The sequence below is a fragment of the Magallana gigas genome, chromosome 8, assembly GCF_963853765.1.
Source record: "Magallana gigas chromosome 8, xbMagGiga1.1, whole genome shotgun sequence".
NCBI lineage: Eukaryota > Metazoa > Mollusca > Bivalvia > Ostreida > Ostreidae > Magallana > Magallana gigas.
The window spans coordinates 21,356,661-21,374,750 of NC_088860.1; the positions used below are offsets into that span (position 1 = coordinate 21,356,661).

General features: G+C 36.8%; 1 protein-coding gene across 1 annotated transcript; it reads left to right on the forward strand.

Moving 5' to 3' along the window:
* The first annotated feature begins 10,640 nt into the window (after positions 1-10,640).
* On the forward strand, positions 10,641-16,830 carry LOC105348326 (probable hydrolase PNKD). Its single transcript, XM_011457692.4, has 10 exons — positions 10,641-10,727; positions 10,915-11,036; positions 11,970-12,076; positions 12,276-12,334; positions 12,601-12,693; positions 13,151-13,314; positions 13,742-13,828; positions 15,062-15,129; positions 15,423-15,470; positions 15,702-16,830. Exons 1-10 carry the CDS (start codon positions 10,693-10,695, stop codon positions 15,879-15,881), a joined length of 963 nt encoding a protein of 320 aa, XP_011455994.3. The 5' UTR covers positions 10,641-10,692; the 3' UTR covers positions 15,882-16,830.
* Positions 16,831-18,090: the final 1,260 nt, after the last annotated feature.

The window sequence follows — 18,090 nt, forward strand, 5'->3', positions numbered from 1 at the left end:
ACACCCATAACCAGGGTCAGTATACCCATCACCAGGGTCTTCATATCTATCACCAGGATCAGAGTACGTATCACCAGAGTCTGTACACCCATAACCAGGGTCAGTATACCCATCACCAGGGTATGTACACCCATAACCAGGGTCAGTATATCCATCACCAGGGTCTCAATACCTATCACCAGGGTCAGAGTACGTATCACCAGAGTCTGTGTGCTCATGACCAGGGTTTGTACATCCATAGCCAAAGTCAGTATACCCATCACCCGGGTCTCAATACCTATCACCAGGGTCATAATGCCTATCACCAGAGTCAGAGTACGTATCACCAGAACTGTAAACATATCACCTGGGTCATTATACCTTTTAGTAGGGTCAGTGTTCGTAGTACTAGGGTCTGTGTGCCCATCATCATGGTCTGTTAATTCATAACAAAGGTCAGTTTACCCTTCACCAGGGTCTTAATACTTTTCACCAGGATAGTGTACGCATGCATCAATAGGGTCTGTGTGCCCATCACCAGGGTCAGTATACCTAACACAACAGTCAGTGCACTTATCATTAGGGTTTGTATATCCATTACCTGAGTCAGGTAATACTGACCCTGTTGATAAGTAGAGTGACCCTGGTGATAGGTATACTGATCCTGGTGAAGAGCACACATACCTTGGTGATACGTACACTCATGATCCTTGTGATAGGTATACTGTCTCAGGTGATGGTTATACTTACACTGGTTATAGATTTTGAGATTCTGGTGTTACGTATGCTGACCCTTAGAATATCTACACGACTCTGGTGATGGATACATACTGACCCCTGTGATTGGCTACAGACCCTTGTGATACGTACACTGACTCTGTCGATAGGTATACTGACCCTGATGATAGAGAATGTGATAGATATACCGGTGATAAATGTACTGACTCTTGTGATAGGTATACTGACCTTGGAGATGGGCCCTCAGACCCACGGATGCGTACACTGACACGGCCGTTAGGTAAACTAACTCTGGTGATAGGTAATAGGTACAGTTATCCTGGTGAAAGTCTACTGATCAAGGTAATGGATGTACAAACCCTGAAGATAAGTGCACTGACTGTTGTGATAGATATACTGACCCTAATGATGGGCACACAGACCCTATTGATTCGTAAACTATTCCTGGTGATAAGTATTTAGACCCTGGTGATGGGCATACTGGCCCTGGTTATGGGTGTACAGACTCTGGTGATGGGCACACAGACTCTGGTGATACGTACTCTGACCCTGGTGATTGGTATGATGACACTGGTGATGGGTATACTGACACTGGTTATGGGTGTACAGACTCTGGTGATGGGCACACAGACTCTGGTGATACGTACTCTGACCCTGGTGATAGGTATGGAGACCCTGGTGATAGGTATACTAACCCTGGTTATGGGTATCCAGACCCTGGTGATGGGCACACAAACTCTGGTGACACGTACTCTGACCCTGGTGATAGGTATGGAGACCCTGGTGATAGGTATACTGACCCTGGTTATGGGTCTACAGACTCTGGTGATGGGCACACAGACTCTGGTGATACGTACTCTGACCCTGGTGATAGGTATGGAGACCCTGGTGATGGGTATACTGGCCCTGTTATGGATATACAGACTCTGGTGATACGTACTTTGACCCTGGTGATGGGTATGAAGACCCTGGTGATGGGTATACTGGCCCTGGTTATGGGTGTACAGACTCTGGTGAAGGGCACACAGACTCTGGTGACACGTACTCTGACCCTGTTGATAGGTATGGAGACCTTGGTGATGGGTATACTGGCCCTGGTTATGTGTATACTGACACTTGTGATGGGCACACAGACTCTGGTGATACGTACTCTGACCCTGGTGATAGGTATGAAGACCCTGGTGATGGGTATACTGACCCTGTTAATGGGTATCCAGACCCTGGTGATGGGCACACAAACTCTGGTGACACGTACTCTGACCCTTGTGATAGGTATGAAGACCCTGCAGGTGATGGGTATACTGGCCCTGGTTATGGGTGTACAGACTCTGGTGAAGGGCACACAGACTCTGGTGATACGTACTCTGACCCTGGTGATAGGTATGGAGACCCTGGTGATGGGTATACTGGCCCTGGTTATGGGTATACAGACCCTGGTGATGGGCACACAGACTCTGGTGATACGTACTCTGACCCTGGTGATAGGTATGGAGACCCTGGTGTTAGGTATACTGACCCTGGTTATGGGTATCCAGACCCTGGTAATGGGCACACAAACTCTGGTTACACGTACTCTGACCCTGGTGATAGGTATGGAGACCCTGGTGATGGGTATACTGGCCCTGGTTATGGGTGTACAGACTCTGGTGATGGGCACACAGACTCTGGTGATACGTACTCTGACCCTGGTGATAGGTATGGAGACCTTGGTGATGGGTATACTGGCCCTGTTATGGGTATACAGACTCTGGTGATACGTACTTTGACCCTGGTGATGGGTATGAAGACCCTGGTGATGGGTATACTGGCCCTGGTTATGGGTGTACAGACTCTGGTGAAGGGCACACAGACTCTGGTGACATGTACTCTGACCCTGTTGATAGGTATGGAGACCTTGGTGATGGGTATACTGGCCCTGGTTATGTGTATACTGACACTTGTGATGGGCACACAGACTCTGGTGATACGTTCTCTGACCCTGGTGATAGGTATGAAGACCCTGGTGATGGGTATACTGACCCTGTTAATGGGTATCCAGACCCTGGTGATGGGCACACAAACTCTGGTGACACGTACTCTGACCCTGGTGATAGGTATGAAGACCCTGGTGATGGGTATACTGGCCCTGGTTATGGGTGTACAGACTCTGGTGAAGGGCACACAGACTCTGGTGATACGTACTCTGACCCTGGTGATAGGTATGGAGACCCTGGTGATGGGTATACTGGCCCTGGTTATGGGTATACAGACCCTGGTGATGGGCACACAGACTCTGGTGATACGTACTCTGACCCTGGTGATAGGTATGGAGACCCTGGTGATAGGTATACTGACCCTGGTTATGGGTATCCAGACCCTGGTGATGGGCACACAAACTCTGGTTACACGTACTCTGACCCTGGTGATAGGTATGGAGACCCTGGTGATGGGTATACTGGCCCTGGTTATGGGTGTACAGACTCTGGTGATGGGCACACAGACTCTGGTGATACGTACTCTGACCCTGCTGATAGGTATGGAGACCCTGGTGATGGGTATACTGGCCCTGTTATGGGTATACAGACCCTGGTGATGGGCACACAGACTCTGGTGATACGTACTCTGACCCTGGTGATAGGCATGGAGACCCTGGTGATGGGTATACTTGCCCTGTTATGGGTTGAAGGCTCTGGTGATTGGCACACAGACTCTGGTGACACGTACTCTGACCCTGGTGATAGGTATGGAGACCCTGGTGATGGGTATACTGGCCCTGGTTATGGGTATACAGACTCTGGTGATGGGCACACAGACTCTGGTGATACGTACTCTGACCCTGGTGATAGGTATGGAGACCCTGGTGATGGGTATACTGGCCCTGTTATGGGTATACAGACCCTGGTGATGGGTACACAGACTCTGGTGATACGTACTCTGACCCTGGTGATAGGTATGAAGACCCTGGTGATGGGTATACTGGCCCTGGTTATGGGTGTACAGACTCTGGTGAAGGGCACACAGACTCTGGTGATACGTACTCTGACCCTGGTGATAGGTATGGAGACCCTGGTGATGGGTATACTGGCCCTGGTTATGGGTATCCAGACCCTGGTGATGGGCACACAAACTCTGGTGACACGTACTCTGACCCTGGTGATAGGTATGGAGACCCTGGTGATGGGTATACTGGCCCTGGTTATGGGTATACAGACTCTGGTGATGGGCACACAGACTCTGGTGATACGTACTCTGACCCTGGTGATAGGTATGGAGACCCTGGTGATGGGTATACTGGCCCTGTTATGGGTATACAGACCCTGGTGATGGGTACACAGACTCTGGTGATACGTACTCTGACCCTGGTGATAGGTATGGAGACCCTGGTGATGGGTATACTGGCCCTGGTTATGGGTGTACAGACTCTGGTGAAGGGCACACAGACCCTGGTGATACGTTCTCTGACCCTGGTGATAGGTATGGAGACCCTGGTGATGGGTATACTGGCCCTGGTTATGGGTGTACAGACTCTGGTGATGGGCACACAGACCCTGGTGATACGTTCTCTGACCCTGGTGATAGGTATGGAGACCCTGGTGATGGGTATACTGACCCTGGTTATAGGTGTAGACTCTGGTGATGGGCTCACAGACTCTGGTGATACGTACTCTGACCCTGGTGATAGGTATGGAGACCCTGGTGATGGGTATACTGGCCCTGTTATGGGTATACAGACCCTGGTGATGGGCACACAGACTCTGGTGATACGTACTCTGACCCTGGAGACAATGCTGATGGGTATACTGACCCTGGTTATGTGTATACAGACCCTGGTGATAGGTCATGGGTAGATCTACAAGGGGTCAGTGACCTGTTCACCCCTAATACCCCCCCTCCAACAAAATAGCTCCTGAGTAAAAAAAAAAGGAAATAGATTTCTTCTTTCTTCCCCTCCAGTAGTCTTGGATTTTTTTATTTATTTTGGACTAAGGTATTTGTAGAACCTGGTGAATGGAACAATGCACGAGATAATATTGGTTTACATAAAGTCTTTATACTAGCATACATGTATGTAATGAAACCATGATATTTTGTTCAGGCACCTAGCATCGTAGTAAAGTGGGTTGAGGGCAGACTCATCCAATCTTGCCTTGAAAAAAAAACCCAACTCAAAAATACTTTTTAAATAATTGAAAATCCTAATCCGTGGGGGTAGGGGGCTAAGTGTACCTTTAACTTCAATTTCACAGTTTATTTCCTCTCTTTCATTTCAAATTTTACATGGTCCCAAAAACATTGGGGGGGGGGGGGGGGGGGGGTGCAACTGTATGTTAATTTACTTTTTTATAAATAAATCCAAGAAAAATATTTGCTGCGAGAAAACGTGTGCTGGAGGGGGGGGGCAGTCCCGTCCCCCTGTCCCTGCCCCCATTCCAACCCCCCCCCCCCCTCCGATGCTAAGTGCCTGTTGTTTTCCTGTAACATTGATTTTGATTGTTCTCTCAATTATTTATTTAATTTTTTGGTGTAAAATCTAATGTACATAACATTTTTATCACTTCTGATCATATTTTTCATATAAAAATCGCATTTTTAAATTGCACATATATCAGTTCGAAGTTCCTCCAAATAGCTTTCGAATTTCCTCCCAATCGTTTACCGATCCCGATGGAAAGTTGGTTCACGCATGCGCACATCCTGGTTATAGTGCCTGGTTATAGGATATAAAAAGTACCCTATTCTATACCTCAATACTTTGTCGTATTTAACCAAGAAATACTGACTCCGACAGTTCTTATATAAAATAAATATACATGTAAAAAGTATACTATTCGGTAAAAAATGATAATTATGATTAAACATTATTCATTTTAAACTATCCCAAGATGCACTTTTCCAAGATCTAGCGGGTTCTGATTGGTCAGTATTGGCGCACTTTATGATTCCGAGCGAAGGTTAAAATGGACAAGAAGGTGCTGTTGTAAAATGGAGAATTGAGAAGCATTAATAGCCTCTACAACAAGGAGATAATGCAGGAACGAAGAACTCATGTCAAGGTAACTTAATTCACAATATAGATACTCCCAATAACATTTTCAAGGCTCTAATTTATCTCTCATTTGTAAACGAGATCTCGCGCCATCAAATCAAGATGGCGTCATTTTTTCAAACTTGGTTCGGCATTTTAATTTTTATTACCGTATATCTTTAAAATATACGTTTTGACCAAGTTAACTATTAACCAACTTTATATGCATGATGATCAAGATTATCCAGGGTATACACATATATAATTATATTAACGTCCCTAATATATGAATGCTTGGTTGGTAAACAAGACGAACAATGAATCTTTCGCACATTATACAATTTACAAACTCTTAATGTAACGTAAATATTAAAAAAAATTTATTAATTAAATCCGGAAAATGAAATCTTTCACTTTGTTCTTTTTCAACATTGACAGCATACAAAGTCAATGTTTCCGGTGATTAGTTGCATCCTCTGTTCGGTGATTCGGGTGAATGTTTTGACCAGCTGGACGATGTGAACGCAAGGTATTGCTTTGAAATTGATTATATTCACCATTAACTTATACATGTGTTGGATGTTTATAATTTACTGTAGTAATTTTTGGGAAATCCAGGTCTAAGTTCTTGAAAAGGAGGTTGATTGGGGGGGGGGGGGGGGTAGTGGTGAAACACACTTATTGTTGATAAGTTTTTCCATTGTTCAACAAACAATAATTGAATCAAAATGAAAATAACATTGCTTCAAATATAAAATGAAACATTTTAGACCAGATACTACTGTAGTCATTATATGACATAGTTTAAACAGCAACTGACAACTGCATAGTAGCTTCTGTATTCAGAATTTTATTCAGAATGCTTTTATTACATGTTAGGCTGAATGTTTATTGTTTAACAATCTAAATGAAACTTTATTATTCTTGTTTAAGATAAATAGAACAGACATAAAGTACAGCCCAGTGAAAGGAACAAGAAGAAGAATTTTAATGCTACCACTGTCCAGAACTACTAAGTCTGCTGTAACCATGATGTGATCATATGAGTGCTTCACCGGTCTGGACAATGCTCGAAAATTCCCCAAAAAGGCCTATTTCCATAAACTACGACTCAGGTTACATCAACAACAGCCAAGGACACTCCTTATTGATTCGAATGGACACATCTCTACGACTCGAATAAACCTCTGCGGAACAAGACTTTTTAACTGTAAAGTATTCTCATTTCAAAAAACCTATAAATTATAAAAGTACTTTTTTTATATGATCAAATACCAGTATATAACAATGTCTGTCTGTAAGTTAGAATCTTAGAAAATCACATGGTTTTGACTTATTAAATGATTGATTAGACCTTGCAGATATTAACTTTCATTTTCTTAAATAATTTGTTATATTTGCAAATATTGCATAAAATATTAGACTCCATGTAACATATATCCTCACACCTTCAAGTTGATAAGTGTTAACTACTTTTTTTTCCCATTTTCTTTGTTTAAACATTTATTGATAACTTAGTTTTTATTTGCAGCAATATATGAAAAATTAAGAAACCAATCTTAAATGTAAAAACACTGCATTAGGAGATGAAAGCATGGGTCATAGAAATGATAAAATACACCAAACAATATTCAATTATGTCGTATATGAAAATATATAAAGACAACATATACCCCATGTATTACAATTTTTATATAACAAAATTACTTGCATGGAAAGTTGTTTCCATGTGGATTTTATTTTAATCTGTGTTATGTAACTAATATTGGAATTAGCTTTTATATCATAAGTAAAATGCTGTTATTGATGAGAATTGTAAAGTGAATGATCTGTGTGATATTTGTACTTTATACATTCATGCTACAAAAAGCAAGTACATGTACATGTAGTAATACTTGACATATATAAACAATGTATATTTTACTTCATGTCTTGGATTTAAAAATGTTAATGTAGGTAAAGTAGTGAAATGTAGGAAGGTAAACCGTGTGTAAAGAAGATTATTCATCAGGAATGAAGTGTGTTGCAATTAGTATAATTAATTAAATGTGTACATCATATTTTTGCACATGATTTGACAGACTGCTCCATTGTTAGCTTTTTATTGGCCAACAAGCTTTTCATATCTCCCTCTGGGTCATCTATTAAATACTGATAGGCTTATGATATTAAAATCTGATCAGTTGGTACATCATGGGTGGAAATGAGAAGTTCACTTTGGACTTAATGGATTATCAAAAAAATGATATCAAATCCTGTTCTGTAAAACATTAGATTATATTACTAACAAAGAAAAGGTTTATCCCAACTTGTAAGTGGGTCACTTTGACCTCATTTTGGAATTTATTGACATATATATTCAAATCAAATCTGGGTCATACCTCTATTGTCAACTACTATCTTGTAGTGTACTTTTTTTTTTTTTTAAGATGGATACTTTAGACTTTTCAAAAATATCTTATGGTGTACATATTCATTGTAGTTCAAAACAAATTGAGACAAGTGTATGTATCATGTTCATGTAACAGTGAAGTTTTCTTTGTTTATTCATGTACATGCAGTTATTTTGTAAATTGCATTCATATTTTTAAAAAAGTAAGATCTTTGTTGCATTTTTAAAGGGAGATTTGATTGGCATTTAATCGAGATGAAAAAAAATACAATGCAATTTTATCATTTTTTAAATAAAAGTCCCTAATGAGGGAATTGCCATATGGATGTTTCTCCATTATTGTATCTTAGCTGTATTTTATTTATTATTGAAAACAATTTCAGATTTTTGAACAAAATAAATTTGGAACTGTTTGAAATTGTTTTGTTTTTACATAAAGTAGAAACCTTGCTCAGCTTTTGTGAAAGCAAAAATATAAAAAGCTTCAGTAAGTTTCAGTTGCGGAAACCCTTTGTAAACAATATGTATCCCAATTGTATATGGAGGTTGAAACTATGTAGAAACTTCAAGTTTCAGTAAGTTTCCGTTGCGGAAACCATTTGTAAACAATATGTATCCCAAACGTATATGGAGATTGAAACTATGCAGAAACTTCAAGTTTCAGTAAGTTTCCGTTGCGGAAACCATTTGGATTCATGGACAGCCTAAGTTTCAGCACTGCGGAAACTTAATGAAACTTGAAGTTTCCGTGCTGAAACCTGTCGGAAACTTAAAGTAACCTTAAGTTTCCGCAGAGTTTCCAAAGGGTTTCCGCAGCACTGAAACCAGATATTTCATCCAGTGGAACTCGTCCTAAGAATCGCATAGAAAGGGATTTTGAAATATGGATCTATAAAATGTTAATGAGCAGAGCTATTTGTTTCTTTAAAAAAATGTATTCTTTATACACAAATGTCTTATTGACATTTATGTCTTTGTTGAAATCTAAAGTAATTAATTTGATTTGGAATTACTGCATTAAAAGAAATCACATTATATTCACAGTAGGTAAATGGCAAACATCCATTCCTTTAGCCAGAAAGTATTAACTCATAAATGAAAAAATAAACTCTCGTCAGTACTTTCAGTACTTTGATTTTAAAATGATTATGTAGTTCCATTACTGTAATATTTACGCGAGACAATTAATTATTTGCATACAGTTTAAGTAATGATACAACATTTTTCAAATTATATAGACAAATATCAATATATGGATGTATTTATGTATGACTTTGACGTTATAATGGAATTAATTTTTCAACCAATTTTATCCGAAAATTCAAGAAATCGACATTTTTTTCCAAAGTGCATTGATATTGTCGATATTTACGCACTTTGAAAAAATATTATTTTTTCAAATTTAACGCACTTTGAAAAAAATATTCAAAGTGCGTAATTTTTCAAAGTGCGTTGTAACAGACCTAGTATAGTGGCACTTGGCGATTCGTGTTAGTCCTTGCATGGCAGGGTCTGAACCCTTTCACCACCAAATTTTGAATATTCAAAATTATTAACTAATTTAAATGTACATTTAATACATATATAGTAAACATACCGAACTTATATATAGGCCTTGAACTTCCCTTTTCCTCCCGAAAAACAATTATCCCTCGGGCACCCCCCCCCCCATGTTTTTTTCTGGCTCCACACATGGACACGTTGACGACATGCAGCTTCTGAAAAGTCGAGCAAGATCCAGTAGTTAATTGAATGCATAACAGCTATATAGGTCTCCATTGTTAATAATAGTTCACTGTCTAGCTAGAAAGCTTTTTTTAACGTTAGGGCAAGTTGGAATTCACGTGATTTTTGTTTGCAACATGATATTTAGACAACTGTGCAATTAGTAGATTGAATGGTAGATGCATGAAATGTGTTGAGCAAATAACACAGAAAATTGTAGAAAATGGTAAACTGAAAATCTTGGGAAGTAGATTAAAAAAAATATATATATGTGTAATAATCCAGAAAGTTTGATAATACACTCACATAAAGCAATTCATTATAATAATCTTAAATCTGAAAATATGAAAGATTCTAGAAAAATTAATATCAATCAACACTGAGTTGAACTTAAAATTAACGAAAAAAGATATCGATAATTCAAGATCAGGCGGTCTGAATGGCATGCAATTTTGAGATGTTGACACAAACTCAAATTGTAAATGTAAGCCGAAAACGGTATCGTTCTGTATGAAAATATATCAGAGAGTTTCGAGGCTCGTTAGGTCAGAGAACTGTCTGATATTTTTTCATACAGAAGTGTTTGAGGCATATATCGTAATTAAAACACTGCCATTAAATTTCATTGTTGATTTACCTGAGACTATCAGATTTTGAAGGATATCTGATGACGGTCTGATATTAACTGATTTTAAAAGAAGTCCACTAATATTGGACTGTCACAAGTAAAATTTTAGACCGTTGGAACAAAGGAATGAGAAAATTCGGAAATAGTTGGTTTGTTTGTTTGGGGTTTTTTTTAGTATGCCTGTCTCAAATCCTACATGATTTTTATTGCAAACACCATTTTAGCATGGCAAAAGACGGGAGTTGTCTGTTTCGCATAGGGTATTCTTCTCTTTGAAAAATATTATAATTACATTGCTCATAGTATTTCGTATTCGTTTTTTTAAATTTAGATTTTTATGCACGAATCTTATCGGTTGACATAGAGAAAATCAAAGTCTCGGCTTTCATCAGTTCGTAGTTTTGTTCGTAGTTACATGTAACGTTAATCATTTTTAAAAAATTGTAGGTACTACTTCTACTCGAGAACCCGGATAGGACAGATTTATCACCGAAGGGACATAGCAAAGGCACGTGAGAAGTATCCGGATGGGCAAACACATTCAGTCATCCAGCCATTAAAATATGGAGGTCAGTTTTCATAAGTGAGAAAACGGTACATAGAATTACCGAAATGCCCGTGATTTACCGAAATGCCCGTCGAAAATACTGAAACGCTCTTCGAAAATACCGAAATACTCATTATAACATCATGAAATGAGGTTTATATGATGCCTTATATCTACATTGCGGTCATACTAAAACACGCCTGCTGACGCCTGCCGCGGAAAACACGCCTGCCGAGAGAAAACCACACGCCTGCCGTTTACTTGATGGATTATTTTAATATTTTCTTTGATATTTTATTTAACTTAACTTAATTAAGTATCATAATAACAAAAAGTTGACTTTATATTGATTATTTAGCACAAAATTAGCAAAAATGTTCAATGTTGGTAAAGACAGATGACTCGTACGTAGAATTCATACGCCTGCCGAGGAAATCTAGACGCCTGCCGTTTATTTAATGGATTATTATACTATTTTCTTTGATATTTTATTTCTTTTAACTAAATAGATGATAATAGAAATCAAAAGTTGATTTTATATTAATTAATTAACATAAAATAAGTAAAAATCGAGTGAGCTGATAGCTCTTACGAAGAAATCATACATTGTACATGTGTATCAATATCAAATAATGATCGAATTTTATCTGACTATAACCGTGGTTGTTTTTTTCTCCATCAATTGTTTTTGCACTTCAAATTTTATAATATCCCATTTATTGGAAATTATATCTCAAACGGGCTATTTTATCCCATTTGGGCGATAGGCCCAACCTGATTAACACAGTTGCCATATCATCTTTCTTCTGTTTTACTTGCTGTGTCAAACTCAGCTCATTCCAGTTCATCTCCCTCAAAAGATGTGAAATTGCTGTACATTTTCTATGTGTGAAAATTTTAGATAATTATTTTTGATGTGAATCATGATGGCAGTCATTGTATCTTGGTTTCTTAGATTTGACTCTTACACCTTTTCCCATGCTACTGGACAATTATGCTTACATTCTGAAAGATACTAAGTCTGCAGTTGTGGTTGACCCAGGTGATCCTGAACCAGTGATTGTAAGTTTCTTACCAATGTCAAATACCATTATTTCATGCATTTAGATAAAGATCATTACATCTTAGACTTGTATCATAAAACGAAAAATAAATAAACTGTTTCTCCTTTTATAGAATAATGTACGGTAATCTCTAAAATGAAAAATGTATAAATTTTCAATCCTAGAACTAAATATGTTTAATTTTGTTTCAAACTTAGAAATACCTACGAGACAATGGAATATCCCCAGAGGCTGTCCTTGTCACACACAAACACTGGTGAGTTTGGAATTGTTAAAATGAAGATTAATGTGAAATGGACCATGCTTGTCACATAGTTTTGTCTATAATTAAGAAAAGCATGTAGGAAATGTTTAAATAAAACTTAATTGTTTCAGTGATAGGAATCTTTTATCTATTTGATTTCGATACAGTGTATGTACCTATTTTTAACAATAATTGCAATTTGTATATATTTGGAACCATTTCAAAAGTTCAATTACTGGTATAACTATTTTGAAAACAGAATGCATTTATCATTATAGGGATCACAGTGGTGGAAACCAAGAAATGAAGCGCCAGTACCCTAACATCAGAATTTATGGTGGAATTCATGACAATGTAAACAATGTTACAGAGTAAGTAATTTTTTGTTGAGTTACCTTAAAGTATGTTTATTTTTTTTTTCCAGAAAATTTCTTTTGTCAATTTCTTGCTTTTCATTTTATCAAAAGTACAAAAGTATACATAGCTTAGTGTGAACATGCATATTTTTAAGTTAAATTCTGTTACATGTACTTCCATTTAAAAAAAATTAAAAGAGCAATCACAAGGGTGGATTTTAATTTTTTTTTTTGGGGGGGGGGGGGAGGGGGGGGGGAGGGTCAAAGAAGGAATAAAGAAATAATGATATCTATTGCAATGATAAGTATTCTAGATACTTCTTTTTCAAACTGTTTGTTTTGTGATAAATTATGCATAACTAAGATCATAATAAAATTTGCAGGTAACGATTTGTGTATTGACCATTGAAATTTTTTTTTTCAAAAAGAAAAAAATATCATAATTTTGTATCATATAATTTAATGTTTGAAGCAATGTCAATGACCAGGATACTTTGTCGTTCGGTGACATGCGTTTCACGGTTCACTTCACCCCTGGCCACACAGAGGGGCATGTCGTGTACCTGTTGGACGGGGCTCCCTATGGGATGTCTGACTCTTTGTTCTCTGGGGACCATCTCTTTCTTGGAGGTTGTGGTAAGAACGAATAATAAGTTGAATTCTAGCAAATGCAAAGTGAAGGAGGTTAAAGAAAAAAACCCAAACTTAGGAAGACGGCTAGAGAGTACATTGTGCAATGTAGCTATTCTAGACATGTACATATAATTGCCATTAAATGGTTTAATGAAAATATTTTGAAAAGTCAGCTGAATTACATTGTGCCAGTAAAACTTTAATCTAAATAGTTTTGTATAACCTAGACATGTGTATAATTATACATGTGCATGTTAAATGTAGATGTATTTATTGCTGCTAATGCAGATGTACATGTATTTACTGCTGCTGTAGCAGTGATACATGTAGATATGCAGATACAAATAATTCAGACAACAACTGTATACCAATCTATTCTCAGTTTAATATTTACATTTCATAATTAATCGTTCTCCATTGCTTTGTTCAGGTAGGATGTTTGAGGCGGCTCCCTCTGTCATGCTTGGCTCTCTAGACAAAGTGTCCAACTTCAGGGGAGACGTACTGATGTGGCCAGGTAAATGTGCTTGATATACATGTATATATGTTAAAGGAATTTTATAAAATGAAAACTATAAAACACTGGGAATTGTTCCCACAAAAATAACTATGAGTATGGTTGGAATGGAATGGTGTGTTTGTCAAGTGATTTTTATCATTATCAGGGGCTGACAAATCCGATTGCCCGACGCCCGGGGCAAGTGATTTTTCCGATCGGGCGAGTAAAAATTTGGTAGGGACTTGCCCGTGGGCAAGTGACTTTTAAAACTTTCGCATATGTACTGAAAATGAAAGTACCGTATCTTGCCGAATATGATACGCACTTTTTTTGCTTAAATTATACACCACGATAGGATTTTCACATGGGGTTTTTTTTCAAGTGCAGTACGGGTCATCATCATTCAATAAAACTCTCACTACTGTTTCCTTAGTACTACGTATTGTTCTTGTGTTTGTTTATCGTAATGGTTAAAAACTAATCTAATCTTTGTTAGAGCCTTCAACTGCAAAAACTGTTTTGATTATAATCTGCCGATAGATAAATACTTATAAAATGGCAATTTTTAAACGTAAATTTGAGCTGTTTATTCTATGTGTAACTTCTTTGAGGTGTGTTCACCGTCTCTATGTACGCCGCCATAAATGATGCTAAAAATAGATATGTGCTTGTTATCACTCGCTAATCGTAATCATAGCCGAAATCTTTTTGAAAATTAAAATATCAGGCCTAAAATGATTAGATATACTAGTAATTAGATTAAATTAAACAACTCACTAAAGATTCATTTCACCTTTATTTTTAACACCTCTGTGGCCTTATTGAAACTACGGTTGTGAACGCGTGTGCACTTGTCACCAATTATTTTGGACATTCACCTAAGGTGAAAGAAAATAACAAAACACCCAAAACTGTTAATAAAATGTTTGTTTTTTACCTTTACAACAAATCCAGTTAACTATCAATATGAAAAGTGTTGATTTTTTCACATTCTCGAGAAAACCAAGAGGAAGAGATATTAAATCAACACCATATATATTTCATAAAGAGTATTAAAAGTGGGAAAATTTAAAATAAAGGGCAAAAACATCATACAGTATGTTTATTGTTTATTTTTAATCACAATAAAGAAGTTGGTAGGGCTAGTAGATATTGAGGTAGGGCAAGTAAATTTTGCCTAGCTACTTGCCCGAGGGCAAGTGCCTAAAAAATGTATTTGTCAGCCCCTGTCATTATGTATTATTTTTAAAGGCCATGAGTACGCTAAAGATAATTTGGATTTTGCCTGCCACTTAGAAAACACTAATGAAGAGTCAAAGGTAAGAATATGTTAATGTTGATTTTAAGAGTAAACTCAATTTGTGTGTGACTGAGTGTTTCTAGAGATGTTCGATACCCAGAGGAATCATGCAAGACTGTATGGACTTAATTGAAATCATGGTTCAAGATACTTGATATTTGGACAATATCTTATAATAATGTGTGACTGAGCTTTTGATTTACATGCCCCTGTATCTGCTTTGATACCCTGTGTGAGTTGATGAGTAGGTATCCAGCATTCTTTATAAAACATGTATTAAAACTTGAACATCTTCGTATTTGTTTTTTAAAGAAAAAATATGAATGGATTATGAGTCAGCGAGAAAAAAACCTATGCACAGTAAGTATAGCAATAAAGTTACTTTTTATATTGCCTTTGCTTGAATCAAATGTGGAATTAGAATTGAATAGTATAAGAGCATTCATTGAGCTCATTGCAATTGTATAAAGGAAGATTTTTAAGAGTTACTTCCCTTCATGAGAATTATACTACACAGTAACCTACTTTGACATGCAATAATTTTGACCTTTGATCAGTGCCCATCATCTTATCATTGTTACATTTGCTTAGTGTCCATCTACCATTGAAGAGGAGAGGTCTTATAATCCATTTTTGAGGACATCGGAGCGCAGTGTGATAGAAGCCGTGAGCGTCGGCAGTGAAATAGAAGATGGGGTTTCAGACGAGACCAGGGCCAAAATTTTGAAGGAGATTAGAACCATGAAAGACAACTACAAGTACAAACTATAGGCAGGTTTATCTTACACACCCAGTACTTATAAATGTACCACTTATACATGTACCTCACTCTGTTAGGGAGTACGAGAATATGATTTCTTCATGCTCATACATAATATCTTTACATTTTATATGATATAATGTTTGTCAGTACACATGTATCTCCAAATGGGCATTGAATTCTACTTATGTTCATATATAAGGTTTGATTTATTGAATATTTTTCCGTACACCATATATTCAACATGATATATGCAAGACAAATATGAGACGAATAGGCTGAACATAGATTTGGAAACATTACTGGTTCATTAAATGTACATTTTATTATATGTTCAACATATTGTTTAGATTAACTTAAGATTTAAATATAGTTTAACATATTTTGAGTTCTAACATTTATAAAACCAACATTACAATTTTTTATTTGAATGCCTTAGTACATGTACCATGTACATCCATATATATCATATATATGTGTGTGTGTGTTTTGAACACTGGAAGTTACATTTAAAATCTAACCGTAATTTACATTAAATTTGTAGCAGGAATATTTTAAAACTGTATTCTAACTTTGAAATCTAAATGAGTAAAGATCGAATTTACCATCTGCCGTTTTCAGTACCATCTGACAGGTGTCTGCTTTGATATTACCCACAGAACAAAAGCTCATTCCTTACAAAACACATTTTAAACTATTTATTTATACTTATATACTTTGTTGATATTATATGTACAGTGTATATTAGTTTTAGTCTGTGATGTAACATAAGTACTGTAGATTTTGTGATATACATGATTGTGTGTGGTATTTAAGCGCCAGTTTCAGTTGATCAGCAGTGACTTGAATCTCTTTTTTGACCACTTGCTGTATCAACGAAATTCGTGTACTAACCAACATGGTTGTCAGAATTTTTACGCAGTTTGTCATGGAGAAACTGTAATTTTTAGCATTTATACCCCCCCCCCCCCCCCAAAAAAAAAAAATTAGTTCAATTATTTTTAGTCTGGTTCAGTTTTTGTTGTGACTATTTCTTTATGTTTAAGAATGAAGCTATAGTGTATGTTTCATAACTACATTACAAATTGAATTTTATGCAAAAGATAGACAGTTTTATTATAAATAAATGTTTTACAGTTTATTGATTTTTAAGCAGTTTTTTTTAATGACCGACACCCCAAGCCTTGCTTTTGAAATTTACATAGGAGTTGTGTGCCTTTGTGCACGTCATTTTTAATATATTTGAAGACATACCCTTCCACTTAATTTTGTTTTGTTCTGTACATATATTTATATCCAATATATATTGTACATATAACTGTGTTAATACAGTGTGAAACAAAAGTTATGTTGTGATATCATTGTTTTATACTTTCCTCATTATCACATATTTTATTTATATTTATAAGTATTCTCAGTGTTCATAAAATATGAAAGAAAATAAATTTCATTTTACAATTTAATGCTAGACAGAGTGTTCTCTTTGTGAAAACTGTGTAAGGACTGTGTGCAAATAATCAGGCATATCAGGTATTTGGAAAGATGTTCAAAGTCATCTCATGTACAGAATACATTGTGTATAGATGATGTACACTGTGTTATGATTGCTTGCTGTCAGCTAGACTTCGTTCAACCAGACGCTCGGCTGTCTCCGTAAATCTCCGACAAGCAGAGAGGGGGCTCTCTTGCTTGTCGGATATTAACGGAGACAGCCGAGCGTGTAGTTAACGAGACTTGAGTTCGATATCAATAGTGCTTGGATCCATACAATTTTTGGAATAGTTTCGATAACAAATACATACTAGTATTTGAAATCTATCTTTAAATATTACACAACATGATTCATATGGGGTTTCTCGAAATTCTTGTCGGAAAAGTCTAAAAATTCATATTATAAAAAAAATGCGTAATTCAAATACAAACTAGAAAGTAATTGCCATGCACGATAAATTGATTTTAAAATAAATAATAATCAATAAAATCAACTCCCGTCAGTACTTCAGTACTTTGATATAAGCCTATAGCCCAATAACTTCTTAAAAGAGAAGTGACACAAAATGGGCCAAAAATCGGTATTGGCTGCGCCGCGTAGTATACATAGCATTTGCTACATGAAAAGATAGTGGTTTCAAAATGTTGTTTTAAAGTGTTCGAATTGGAAATAATATAAATATAAGTAATAAGGAATCATTCTTAAGTTTGAATATTATGAGGTGATAG

What these genes read in the sequence shown, in the direction of transcription:
- LOC105348326 (XM_011457692.4), top strand. Translation starts at nt 10,693, where the DNA reads ATGGCAAAAGACGGGAGTTGTCTGTTTCGCATAGG. An exon ending in GTGATCCTGAACCAGTGATT is followed by an intron (nt 12,077 to 12,275) that starts GTAAGTTTCTTA and finishes TTTCAAACTTAG; the next exon opens with AAATACCTACGAGACAATGG. An exon ending in CTTGTCACACACAAACACTG is followed by an intron (nt 12,335 to 12,600) that starts GTGAGTTTGGAA and finishes TTATCATTATAG; the next exon opens with GGATCACAGTGGTGGAAACC.